The following is a 13,417-nucleotide window of genomic DNA, read 5'->3' on the forward strand; positions in this document are numbered from 1 at the left end:
GTTTTTGGGGTTTCTCCCAGGGTTTTTTGGGGATTTTTTGGGGTTTCTCACAGGATTTTTTTGGGCTTTCTAGCAGGGATTTTTGGTGAGTTTTTGGGGTTTCTCACAGGGTTTTTTTTTTGGGTTTCTCCCAGGATTTTTGGGGTTTCTCACAGGGTTTTTTTGGGATTTTTTGGGGTTTCTCTCAGGGCTTTTTGGGGATTTTCTGGGCTTTCTCCCAGGGGTATTCTGGGGATTTTTTTGGGGTTTCTCACAGGGTTTTTTGGGATTTTTTGGGGTTTCTCGCAGGGTTTTTTGGGGATTTTTTGGGGTTTCTCCCAGGATTTCTTGGGCTTTCTCCCAGGGTTATTTTAGTGATTTTTTGGGGTTTCTCCCAGGGTTTTTTGGGGATTTTTCGGGCTTTCTCTCAGGGTTTTTTGGGATTTCTTGGGGTTTCTCACAGGACTTTTTGGGGATTTTTGGGGTTTCTCACATGGTTTTTGGGGTTTCTCCCAGGGTTTTTTGGGGATTATTTGGGGTTTCTCACAGGATTTTTTGGGCTTTCTAGCAGGGATTTTTGGTGAGTTTTTGGGATTTCTCACAGGGTTTTTTTTTGGATTTTCTGGGCTTTCTCCCAGGGTTATTTTGGGGATTTTTTTTGGGTTTCTCCCAGGATTTTTTGGGGTTTCTCACAGGATTTTTTGGGAAGTTTTTGGGGTTTCTCACAGGATTTTTTGGTGAATTTTGGGGAGGTTTTTTGGGGATTTCTTGGGGTTTCTCACAGGGTTTTTTGGGATTTTTTGGGGTTTCTCGCAGGGTTTTTGGGGGATTTTTTGGGGTTTCGCACAGGGTTATTTTGGGGATTTTTTGGGGTTTCTCACAGGGTTATTTTGGGGATTTTTTGGGGTTTCTCACAGGATTTTTTGGGTTTCTCACAGGGTTTTTTGGGGAGTTTTTGGGGTTTCTCACAGTATTTTTTGGGCTTTCTTGCAGGGTTATTTTAGTGATTTTTGGGGTTTCTCACAGGGATTTTTGGGGATTTTTTGGGGTTTCTCTCAGGGCTTTTTGGGGATTTTCTGGGCTTTCTCCCAGGGGTATTCTGGGGATTTTTTTGGAGTTTCTCCTAGGATTTTTTGGGGTTTCTCACAGGGTTTTTTGGGGAGCTTTTGGGTTTTTTTTGGGGGATTTCTTGGAGTTTCTCGCAGGGTTTTTTGGGGATTTTTTGGGGTTTCTCACAGGGTTTTTGGGGATTTCTCACAGGATTTTTTTGGTGATTTTTTGGGGTTTTTTTGGGGATTTTTTTTGGTTTTCTCCCAGGGCTTTTTGGGGATTTTTCGGGCTTTCTCCCAGGGTTATTTTAGTGATTTTTGGGCTTTCTCTTGGGGTTTTTTGGGATTTTTTCGGGTTTCTCCCAGGATTTTTTGGGGTTTCTCCCAGGGTTTTTTGGGGATTTTTTGGGCTTTCTCCCAGGGTTATTTTAGTGATTTTTGGGCTTTCTCCCAGGGTTTTTTGGGATTTTTTGGGGTTTTCTCCCAGGGCTTTTTGGGATTTCTTGGGGTTTCTCCCAGGGTTTTTTGGGGATTTTTTGGGGTTTTCTCCCAGGGTTATTTTAGTGATTTTTGGGATTTCTCACAGGATTTTTTGGGGATTTTTTGGGGTTTTCTCACAGGGCTTTTTGGGTTTCTCTCAGGATTTTTTGGGCTTTCTTGCAGGGTTATTTTAGTGATTTTTGGGGTTTCTCACAGGGATTTTTGTTGAGTTTTTGGGGTTTCTCACAGGGTTTTTTTGGGATTTTTTGGGGTTTCTCACAGGGCTTTTTGGGGATTTTCTGGGCTTTCTCCCAGGGGTATTCTGGGGATTTTTTTGAGGTTTCTCCTAGGATTTTTTGGGGTTTCTCACAGGGTTTTTTGGGGAGCTTTTGGGGTTTTTTTTGGGGGATTTCTTGGAGTTTCTCGCAGGGTTTTTTGGGGTTTCTCTCAGGGTTTTTGGGGATTTTTTGGGGTTTCTCACAGGATTTCTTGGGCTTTCTCTCAGGGTTTTTTGGGATTTCTTGGGGTTTCTCACAGGGTTTTTGGGGATTTTTTGTGGGGTTTCTCACATGGTTTTTGGGGTTTCTCCCAGGGTTTTTTGGGGATTATTTGGGGTTTCTCACAGGATTTTTTGGGCTTTCTAGCAGGGATTTTTGGTGAGTTTTTGGGGTTTCTCACAGGGGTTTTTTTTGGGATTTTCTGGGCTTTCTCCCAAGGTTATTTTGGGGATTTTTTTTGGGTTTCTCACAGGATTTTTTGGGGTTTCTCACAGGATTTTTTGGGAAGTTTTTGGGGTTTCTCACCGGATTTTTTGGTGAATTTTGGGGAGGTTTTTTTGGGGATTTCTTGGGGTTTCTCACAGGGTTTTTTTGGATTTTTTGGGGTTTCTCGCAGGGTTTTTGGGGGATTTTTTGGGGTTTCTCACAGGGTTATTTTGGGGATTTTTTGGGGTTTCTCACAGGGTTTTTTGGTGATTTTTGGGGTTTCTCACAGGATTTTTTGGGGTTTCTCACAGGATTTTTTGGTGATTTTTGGGGTTTCTCACAGGATTTTTTGGGGGTTTTTTTGGGGATTTTTTGGGCTTTCTTGCAGGGTTATTTTAGTGATTTTTGGGGTTTCTCACAGGGATTTTTGGGATTTTTTTGGGTTTCTCCCAGGGTTTTTTGGGGATGTTTTGGTCTTTCTCCCAGGGTTATTTTAGTGATTTTTGGGCTTTCTCCCAGGGTTTTTTGGGGATTTTTTGGGCTTTCTCCCAGGGCTTTTTGGGGATTTTTTGTGGGGTTTCTCACAGGGTTTTTGGGGTTTCTCCCAGGGTTTTTTGGGGATTTTTTTGGGTTTTCTCCCAGGGTTATTTTAGTGATTTTTGGGATTTCTCACAGGATTTTTTGGTGATTTTTTTGAGGGTTTTTTTGGGGATTTTTTGGGGTTTTCTCCCAGGGCTTTTTGGGGATTTTTTTGGGGTTTCTCACAGGGTTTTATGGGGTTTCTCACAGGATTTTTTGGGCTTTCTTGCAGGGTTATTTTAGTGATTTTTGGGGTTTCTCACAGGGATTTTTGGGGATTTTTTGGGCTTTCTCCCAGGGTTTTTTGGGGATTTTTTGGGCTTTCTCCCAGGGTTATTTTAGTGATTTTTGGGGCTTTCTCCCAGGTTTTTTGGGATTTTTTGGGCTTTCTCCCAGGGTTATTTTAGTGATTTTTGGGCTTTCTCCCAGGGCTTTTTGGGGATTTTTTGGGGCTTTCTCGCAGGGTTTTTTGGGGATTTTTTGGTCTTTCTCCCAGGGTTATTGTGTTGATTTTTTGGCTTTCTCTGAGGACTGTGGGGTGCTTTCCGTGGCTCCCAGCCCTTCCCTTCCCCTCCCCCTGCCCAGGTGCTGAAGGACCCCTCCAAGCCTCACTCCAAGGGCAATTTCTGGACCGTGGACGTGTCGCGCATCCCGCCGGCGGCGCTCAAGCTGCAGAACACGGCGGTGGCGCGGGGCGGCGGCGCTGCCACCCCCTTCGTCCCCGACCTGTCCCCGTTCGTCCTCTCGGGGTGTCCCTACCCCCCCTCCCCTCCGCCAGCCGCCCCCCCAAATTCCAACTTCTCCATCGATTCCCTCCTCCGGGAGAGCTCCCCCAAATTTTTGGGGGTTTCGCCCCAAAACTGGGGGTGTCCCCAACTCTGGGGACAGCTGCCCACCTCCTACAGCTCGGGGGTGGCGCCCAACGCGGTGGCACCGGGGGGGACCCCGAGTTTGGCCCTCGGCTGGGGCAGCGAACCCCAACATTTGGGGGGGAAGAGTCCCAATTCCCAGGAGGAATTTGGGGGTTCTGCCCCTCCCCCGCCCAATAAAAGCGTTTTCGACGTCTGGCTGAGCCACCCCGGGGACATCGCCATCAGGGGGTGATGACGTCATAGGGGTACCCCCAAATTTTGGGGGCACCCCCAAACCCCAGTGGCAAAATTTGGGGGTGTCGGCATCCAAAAATGGCAAAATTTGGGGGGGGAGGAAATGCCCCGAAACCTCCTAAAATGGTGTCAACTCCCCCTGAATTCGGGGTGATGACGTCATAGGGGCACCACCCCCAAAAAATTTTGGGGGGTCACGCCCAAATCAGGGAAAAAAAAATTTGGGGGTGTCGGCGTCCAAAAATGGCGAAATTTGGGGGTGAGATGCCCCAAAATTGAGTCTGAACCCCTCAGAATTGTGTCAAACCCCTCAGATTTGGGGGTGATGACGTCATAGGGGTACCCCCAAATTTTGGGGGCACCCCCAAACCCCAGTGGCAAAATTTGGGGGTGTCGGCATCCAAAAATGGCGAAATTTGGGGGTGAAATGCCCCAAAATTGAGTCTGAACCCCCCAGAATTGGGTCCAAACTCTCTGATTTGGGGGTGATGACGTCATAAGGGTGGGCCAAAGTTGTGGTGACGTCATCAGCTCCGATGACGTCACGCCCCCCCCAATATTTTGGGGGGGTTTGAAGCAAATTTGGGGTGTTTGGACTCAAGTTTGAGGGAGAAACCCCCAAATTTTGACATTTTTGGGGCGGTGCCCCCCCAAAAATTTTGGGGTGCTCCCCTATGACGTCATCACCCCCAAATTTTAGGGGGGTCTGAGCACGATTTGGGGGGGGAACACCCCCAAATTTTGTGGGGTTCGGACTCAATTTTGGGCTTTGCACCCCCAAATTTGGTCCAAACCTCCCCCCCAAAATTTGGGGGTGTTTGAGGTCATCAGGTGATGACGTCATAGGGGCACCCCCAATTTTTTTTGGGGGGGGTCGCCCCCCCAAAACCGGCAAATTTGGGGGTGAAATGCCCCAAAATTGAGTTGGAACACCCCAAAATTTGGGGGTGTCCTTCTCTCCCAAAATCGGTTCAAACCCCCCAAATTTGGGGGTGATGACGTCATAGGAGCACCCCGAAATTTTGGGTGGGTCCCCCCCTAAAATGGAGTTGAAATCCCCAAAAATTTGGGGGGGTCACGCCCCCCCCCCCCCCCCCCCCAAAATCGCGTGGAATCGCCCCAAAATTTGGGGGTGAACGAGGCCGTGGGGGGATGACGTCATCGGGGTGTCCCCAGTCCATATATGGGAGTGGTGACGTCATTGGGGTGTCCCCAGTCCATATATGGAAGTGGTGACGTCATTGGGGTGGCCCCGCCCAGTTCGGTGTTTCCCCTCCCTCCCCTTAATAAAGGATCGACCAGTTCGGACCAGTTTGGACCAGTTTGGGCCAGTTCAAGCCTGTCCCAGTCCCTCCCAGTTCATCCCAGTTTGGCCCCAGTCCCTCCCACTCTGTCCCAGTTTGTTCCCAGCCCCTCCCAGTTTGGTCCCAATCCATTCCCAGTTTATCCCAGTCCATCCCAGTTTGGCCCCAGTCCATCCCAGTTTGTTCCAGTCTGTCCCAGCCCATCCCAGTTTATCCCACTTTGCTCCCAGTCTGTCCCAGTTGGGACCAGTTTGGTCCCAGTTTGTCCCAGTCCATCCCAGTCTGTCCCAGTTTGGCACCAGTCCATCCCAGTTTGTTCCAGTCTGTCCCAGCCCATCCCAGTCCATCCCAGTTTATCCCAGTCTGTCCCAGTTAAGACCAGTTTGGTCCCAGTTTGTCCCAGTCACTCCCAGTCTCTCCCAGTCTCTCCCAGTTTGCTCCCAGTCTGTTCCACTCTGTCCCAATTTGGTCCAGTTCAAGCCTGTCCCAGTCTGTCCCAGTCTGGTCCCAGTTTGTCCCAGTCAGTCCCAGTCCCTTCCAGTTCATCCCAGTCTGCCCCCAGTCCATCCCAGTCTGTCCCAGTTTGGCCCCAGTCCATCCCAGTTTGGAGGACTTTGGTCCCAGTCCCTCCCAGTCCATCCCAGTTTGATCCCAGTCCGTGCCATTCCCTCCCAGTCTGTCCCAGTCCATCCCAGTCTGTCCCAGTTCATCCCAGTTTGGCCCCAGTCCATCCCAGTTTGGCCCCAGTCCATCCCAGTTTGGCCCCAGTCCATCCCAGTTTGGAGCACTTTGGTCCCAGTCCCTCCCAGTCCATCCCAGTTTGGTCCCAGTCTCTCCCAGTTTGATCCCAGTTCATGAATTGGGATTTGGGGTTTGGGGAATTCAGGGACTGGGATTGGGGTTTGGGATTTGGGGTTTGGGATTGGGATTGGGGATTGGGGATTTGGGATTGGGATTGGGGGTTTGGGATTGGGATTGGGGATTGGGGATTTGGGATTGGGATTGGGGTTTGGGATTTGGGATTGGGGACTGGGATTGGGGACTGGGATTGGGGACTGGGATGGGGGATTGGGATTGGGGATTGGGATTGGGGATTGGGGATTTGGGATTGGGGATTGGGGATTTGGGGTTTGGGATTGGGGATTGGGGATTGGGGATTTGGGGTTTGGGATTGGGGATTGGGGATTGGGGATTTGGGATTGGGGATTTGGGTTTGGGATTGGGGATTGGGATTTGGGATTTGGGATAGGGGATTGGGGATTGGAATTTGGGAATTGGGAATTGGGATTGAGGATTGGGGGTTTGGGATTGGGGATTGGGGATTTGGGGTTTGGGATTGGGGATTTGGAATTGGGATTTGGGATTGGGGATTTGGGGTTTGGGATTTGGGAATTGGGAATTGGGATTGGGGATTGGGGATTTGGGAATTCAGGATTGGGATTGGGGATTTGGATTTGGGGTTTGGGATTGGGGTTTGGGAATTGGGGATTGGGGATTTGGGGATTGGGGTTTTGGATTTGGGATTGGGGATTTGGGATTGGGATTTGGGATTGGGATTTGGGATTGGGGATTTGGGAATTTGGGATTGGGATTGGGGATTTGGGGATTGGGGATTGGGGATTGGGGATTGGGGATTGGGGATGGGGGATTGGGGATTGGGGATTTGGGATTGGGATTTGGGATTGGGGTTGTGGGATTTGGGATTTGGGATTGGGGATTGGGGATTGGGGATTGGGGATTGGGGATTTGGGGATTGGGATTTGGGATTTGGGATTGGGAATTCAGGATTGGGGATTTGGAGTTTGGGGTTTGGGATTGGGATTTGAGGTTTGGGATTGGGATTGGGGTTTGGGATTTGGAATTCAGGATTGGGGATTTGGTGTTTGGGAATTCCGGATTGGGGATTGGGAATTCAGGATTGGGGATTTGGAGTTTGGGATTGGGGATTTTGGGATTTAGGGATTTGGGATTTGGGGTTTGGGATTTGGAGTTTGGGGTTTGGGGTTTGGGATTTGGAGTTTGGGGTTTGGGGTTTGGGATTTGGGATTTATTCTGGGGAGGGGAAGGGACCTGGGAAGGGGCGGGGGATGGGGAGGGGTTTGGGGTTTGGGAATTTGGGATTTCTGGATTTAGGGATTTGGGGTTTGGGGTTTGGGGATTGGGGATTGGGGATTTGATTTGGGATGGGGGATTCAGGATTTGGGATGGGGGATTCAGGATTTGGGATGGGGGATTGGTGTTGGGGATTTGGGATGGGGGTTCTGGGTTTTGGGATTTGGGATTTGGGATTGGGATGGAGGCTTTTGGGTTTGGGATTGGGGATTTGGGGATTGGCGTTTGGGATTTGGGGTTTGGGGTTTGAGATCCATGGGGCTGGATTCGGGATTGGGGATTTGAGATTTCGGTTTGGGGTTTGGGATTTGGGGTTTCGGGATTTTGGGGTTCGGGATTTGGAGATTGGGGATCCACACCTGGCCACGCCCCTAATTAGCCCCTCCCACCCATAACCACACCCAATAACCCATCCCCAGCCCTAATTACCTTAATTAGCCCCGCCCACTCCTAACCATGCTCAATGTCCCATTCCAGGCCCTAATTACCCTAATTAGCCCTGCCCATGCATAACCACACCCAGTATTCCACCTCTAATTACCCTAATTAGCCCCACCCACCCCTAACCACGTCCATTATACCTGCCCTAATTACCCCTAATTAGCCCCGCCCACCCATTAAGCACCCCCAATATCCCATCCGCAGGCATAATTATGCTAATTAGCCCCACCCACCCTGTAACCACACCCAACATCAAACCCCAGGTCTAATTACCCCAATTAGCCCCGCCCACCCCATAACCACACCCAACAGCCAATCCCCAGGCCTTAATTACCCTAATTAGCCCCGCCCACATCAAGCTACACCCACTCTCCCATCCCCAGCTCTAATTATCCTAACTAGCCCCGCCCACTTCATAGCCACACCCAACAGCCAATCCCCAGGCCTTAATTACCCTAATTAGCCCCGCCCACATCAATCTACACCCACTATCCCACCCCCAGCCCTAATTACCCTAATTAGCCCCGCCCACATCAAGCTACACCCATTCTCTCCTCAGCCCTAATTACCCCAATTAGCCCCGCCCACTCCACAACCCAGCCAATCTCCGCCGCTCTCTACCCTAATTAGCCCCGCCCACATCAATCTACACCCACAATCCCACCCCCAGTCCTAATTACCCTAATTAGCCCCGCCCACATCAAGCTACACCCACTCTCCCATCCCTATCCCTAATTACCCCAATTAGCCCCGCCCACTCCACAACCCATCCAATCCCCAGCCCTCTCTGCCCTAATTAGACCCGCCCACATCAAGCTACACCCATTCTCTCATCCTCAGCCCTAATTACCCTAATTAGCCCCGCCCACTCCACAACCCAGCCAATCCCCGCCGCTCTCTACCTTAGTTAGCCCCGCCCATACCAAGCCACGCCCACCCCGATGTTCTCACCGCCCTTAGCCCCGCCCACCGCAGTGCGATGCACATATATGGCCTGTTAGCCCCGCCCAGCAGAGCCCTCAGCCAATCAGAGCGCTCGGCCACGCCCCCGGGCCCGCGCGCGCTCCGGGCTCGCGGCCGCTGCCGGAAGTGGCGGTACCGGGAGGGGACAGGGGGACAGAGGGGGGGACAGAGGGACAGGGGGGGACAGAGGGACACCGGGGGGGTTGGGGACATGGAGGGGACACGGGGACAATGGGGGGGGACAGAGGGACACCGGGGGGGTTGGGGACATGGAGGGGACACGGGGACAATGGGGGGACAGGGGGACAGAGGGACGGGGGGGGTTGGGGACATCTAGGGGGGCTTGGGGACATTCGGGGGATACGGGGACAGAGGGACGGGGGGGGACAGAGGGACCCTGGGGGGGACAGAGGGACACCGGGGGGTTGGGGACACATAAGGGGCTTGGGGACATTGGAGGGACAGAGGGACACTGGGGGATTGGGGACACCGGGGGGACACAGGGACAGGAGGACAGGGGTGGACAGAGGGACACTGGGGGGGACAGGGGGACAAAGGGGGGACACGGGGACAGCGCGGGGACAGGCGGACAGTGGGACGGGGGAGGACAGAGGGACACTGGGGGGAACAGGGGAACGGGGGGGAGACAGAGGGACACTGGGGGGGACAGAGGGACACCGGGGGGCTTGGGGACAGCGGGACAGGAGGACACGGGGACAGAGGGACACTGGGGGGGCTTGGGGACACCAGGGGGGACAGCGGGGACAGGGGAGGGACATGGGGACACCGAGGGGGGTTTGGGGACACCGGGGGGGACATGGGGACAGCGGGACGTGGGGACACTGGGGAGACACCAGGGGAGCTTGGGGACACCGGGACAGGGGGTCATGGGGACACCAGGGGGGCTTGGGGACACTGGGGGACACCTGAGGGGACTTGGGGACAGCGGGGACAGTGGGAGAGGGGAGGGGACAGGGGACATGGGGGGGCTTGGGGACATGGGGGACACCTGGGGGACTTGGGGACATGGGGACACGGGGACCTGGGGGGGGACAGAGGGGACAGCTGGGGACATTGGGACACGGGACCTGAGGGTGGGGACATTGGGGACACCTGGGGGGTGGACATAGGGACACTGGGGGGGCTTGGGGACACCTGGGGGGTGGGACACTGGGGGGTTTGAGGACACCAGGGGGGCTGGAGGGGCTTGGGACATCTGAGGGCTTGGGGACACTGAGGGGCTTGGGGACACCTTGGGGACACTGGGCCAGGGGAGGAGACTTGGGGACACCTTGGGGACACCTTGGGGACACCTTGGGGACACTGGGCCAGGGGAGGGGACGGGGGGGAGGTGGCGGTGGGGGAGGGGGGGAGGGGACCCTGTGACCTGGCGTTGTCCCCGCAGGTCCCCGGGGGTGTCCCCTGGAGCCATGGGGGACACCGGGGTGGCCTTGTCACACGCCCTGCTCTGTGTCACCAGCCTGGGCTGCGCCCTGCGAGCCAGACAGGTTGGGGACATTGGGGACACCCTGGGGACACCTTGGGGACATTGGGGACACCTTGGGGACATCCTGGGGACATCGGGGACACTTTGGGGACATCCTGGGGACACCTTGGGGACATTGGGGACACCCTGGGGACACCTTGGGGACACCTTGGGGACATTGGGGACAGCAGGGACACCTTGGGGACATTGGGGACACCCTGGGGACACCTTGGGGACATTGGGGACACCCTGGGGACATTGGGGACACCTTGGGGACATTGGGGACAGTAGGGACAGGTTGGGGACATTTGGGACACCTTGGGGACATCCTAGGGACACCTTGGGGACACCAGGGATGGGGGACATTGGGGACACCTTGGGGACATTGGGGATGCCTTGGGGACACCTTGTGGACATCTGGGGACATTTGATGCACCCTGGGGACAGCAGGGACACCAGGGACAGGGTGGGACACTGGGGACACTTTGGGGGCACCCTGGGGACACTTTGGGGACACCAGGGACAGGTTGGGGACACTCTGGGGACACCCTGGGGACATTGGGGACAGGGTGGGGTGGGGGACACTGAGGACATTGGGGACACCCTGGGGACATTGGGGACACTTTGGAGACACTTTGGGGACATCTGGGGACATTTGAGGCACCTTGGGGACACCAGGGACAGGTTGGGGACCTTGGGGACACCTTGGGGACATTGGGGACAACTGGGACAGGGTGGGGACATTGGGGACACCTTGGGGACATTGGGGACACCTGGGACAGGGTGGGACACTGGGGACACTTTGGAGATCACCTTGGGGACACCCTGAGGACATTGGGGACACCAGGGATGGGGGACACCTTGGGGACACCTTGGGGACACCTTGGGGACACTTTGGGGACAGGCAGGGAGAGGGGGAGTGGGGACAGGGGGATGCTGAGGGGACACCGTGGGGACAGTGTCACTCTGTGTCACCTGGGCCACCCTGGGCCACTCTGTGTCACCTGTGCCATGTCACCTGTGTCACCTGTGCCACCCATGCCATGCCCTGACCCCTGTCCCCATGATGTCCCCACCATGTCCCCATCATGTCCCCCCACAGGTGACGGGTGGCCTGGCCACCCCTGTCCCCACCATGTCCCCATGTCCCCCCCACCATGTCCCCAAGGTGTCCCCACCATGTCCCCATCATGTCCCCCCACAGGTGACGGGTGGCCTGGCCACCCCTGTCCCCACCATGTCCCCATGTCCCCCCCACCATGTCCCCAAGGGGTCCCCACCATGTCCCCATGACATCCCCACCATGTCCCTGTGTTGTCCCCTTGATGTCCCCACAGGTGACAGGTGGCCTGGCCACCCTTGATGTCCCCACAATGTCCCCACCATGTCCCCATGGTGTCCCCAGGTGTCCCCATAGTGTCCCCACAGTGTCCCCTCGATGTGCCCATGTCATCCCCACCATGTCCCTGTGACATCCCCACCATGTCCCCTCGATGTCCCCACCATGTCCCCACAATGTCCCCAAGGTGTCCCCCTGATGTCCGCCCAATGTCCTTGTGTCCCCACCATGTCCCCACCATGTCCCCACAGTGTCCCCACCATGTCCCCACCATGTCCCCTCAATGTCCCCACCATGTCCTTGTGTCCCCATGGTGTCCCCTCAATGTCCTCCTGATGTTCCCTCAATGTCCCCACCATGTCCCCTCAATGTCCCCATGATGTCCCCCTGACATCCCCTCAATGTCCCCTCAATGTCCCCATGACATCCCCTCAATGTCCCCACCATGTCCCCTCAATGTCCCCATGATGTCCCCCTGATGTCCCCTCAATGTCCCCTCAATGTCCCCCGCTGTCCCCATGCCACCCCCCGCTGTCCCCTCAATGTCCCCATGACATCCCCCACAATGTCCCCTCAGTGTCCCCTCAATGTCCCCTCAATGTCCCCACCCCGTCCCCATGCCACCCCCCCCACAATGTCCCCCTGATGTCCCCTCAATGTCCCCTCAATGTCCCCCCGCTGTCCCCATGCCACCCCCCACAGTGTCCCCCCGCTGTCCCCTCTGTCCCCACAGGTGACACCCGGCCCCGCCGCCGGTTTCCTCCTGCAGGCGCTGGTGGCCGCCAGCACCGCGCTGTCCCCTCCGCGTCCCCTCGATGTCCCCGAGGTGCCACCACCGTCCCCTCCGCCCTCCTGGATCTGCTCCGTGCTGTCCCAGCCCTTGGTGGCCTTCGGGTGCCACCGCCTCAGCGGTGACAGCGCCACCGCCGCTGTCCTGCTGGCCTCGGGGACGGCGGTGGCCGCGCTGGCCGCGGGGTGGCCGCGCTTTGTCACCGCCGGTCACTTTGTCCCCGCGGGTCACTTTGTCACCGCGCTGACGGCCGCCTCGCTGCTGGCGCTGGCCGCGCTCACCGGCAGTGTCACCGGCGCGGTGGCGGCGGCGCTGGTGGCGCTCGGGGACGCGGTGGCACCGGGGGTTGTCCCCTGGGTGAGGGTGGCGGCCAGCGTGGCGCTGCTGGGGACACTGCGGGAGCAGGAGGTGGCACTGCGGGGACAGCGGTGACGGACGGCGGGGTGGCACCGGGGTGGTGGCACTGGGTGGCACCGGGGGGCACCGGGGTGGTGGCACTGGGGTGGTGGCACTGGTGCTGGTGGCACTGTGGTGACACCATTAAAGGACATCAGCGTGGCACTGAGGTGGTGGCACTGTGGTGGCTTTGGGTGACACCAGGGTGGTGGCACTGCGGGGACACCAGTAAAGGCAGGTGGCACTGGGGTGGTGGCACTGGGTGACCCTGGTGGTGGTGGCACTGAGGTGGCAGTGGTGGCACTGGTGTGACACCGATGGTGGCACTGGGATGGCAGTGGTGTGACAGCAGGGGTGGCACTGTGATGATGGCTTTGGTGGCACTGCTGTGACACTGATGGTGGCACTGCTGTGACACTGGCGATGGCACTGGTGTGACAGCGATGGTGGCACTGCTGTGACACTGATGGTGGCACTGCTGTGACACTGGCGATGGCACTGCTGTGACACTGATGGTGGCACTGGCAGCGTCACCGGCGCGGTGGCGGCGGCACTGGTGGCGCTCGGGGACGCGGTGGCACCGGGGGCTGTCCCCTGGGTGAGGGTGGCGGCCAGCGTGGCGCTGCTGGGGACACTGCGGGAGCAGGAGGTGGCACTGCGGGGACAGCGGTGACGGACGGCGGGGTGGC

At 56.2% G+C, this 13,417-nt stretch overlaps 2 protein-coding genes across 2 annotated transcripts in view; both read left to right on the top strand.

Annotated features, from left to right (window-relative positions):
• The window catches only part of FOXH1 (forkhead box H1), a 17,232-nt gene extending 13,337 nt beyond the window's left edge, over window positions 1-3,895 (top strand). The window contains exon 3 of the mRNA XM_059848379.1: window positions 3,377-3,895. Within this exon, the coding sequence (XP_059704362.1) occupies window positions 3,377-3,895 (519 nt within the window). The remainder of the gene's footprint in view (window positions 1-3,376) is intronic.
• A 4,838-nt stretch (window positions 3,896-8,733) lies between these two features.
• Window positions 8,734-12,897, top strand: TMEM276 (transmembrane protein 276). Its single transcript, XM_059848497.1, has 3 exons — window positions 8,734-8,849; window positions 10,123-10,225; window positions 12,276-12,897. The coding sequence occupies exons 1-3, from the start codon at window positions 8,734-8,736 to the stop codon at window positions 12,762-12,764; spliced, it is 708 nt and encodes a 235-aa protein (XP_059704480.1). The 3' UTR covers window positions 12,765-12,897.
• The last annotated feature ends 520 nt before the right edge of the window (window positions 12,898-13,417 follow it).

The sequence above is a fragment of the Haemorhous mexicanus genome, chromosome 1, assembly GCF_027477595.1.
Source record: "Haemorhous mexicanus isolate bHaeMex1 chromosome 1, bHaeMex1.pri, whole genome shotgun sequence".
Lineage (NCBI taxonomy): Eukaryota > Metazoa > Chordata > Aves > Passeriformes > Fringillidae > Haemorhous > Haemorhous mexicanus.

Excerpts from the sequence above, each read along its gene's own strand:
- TMEM276 (XM_059848497.1), top strand. The coding sequence starts at position 8,734 with ATGCACATATATGGCCTGTTAGCCCCGCCCAGCAGAGCCCTCAGCCAA. Across the intron at positions 8,850-10,122 it reads GGCCGCTGCCGGAAGTGGCG|GTCCCCGGGGGTGTCCCCTG; the intron begins GTACCGGGAGGG and ends TTGTCCCCGCAG. Across the intron at positions 10,226-12,275 it reads GCGCCCTGCGAGCCAGACAG|GTGACACCCGGCCCCGCCGC; the intron begins GTTGGGGACATT and ends CTGTCCCCACAG.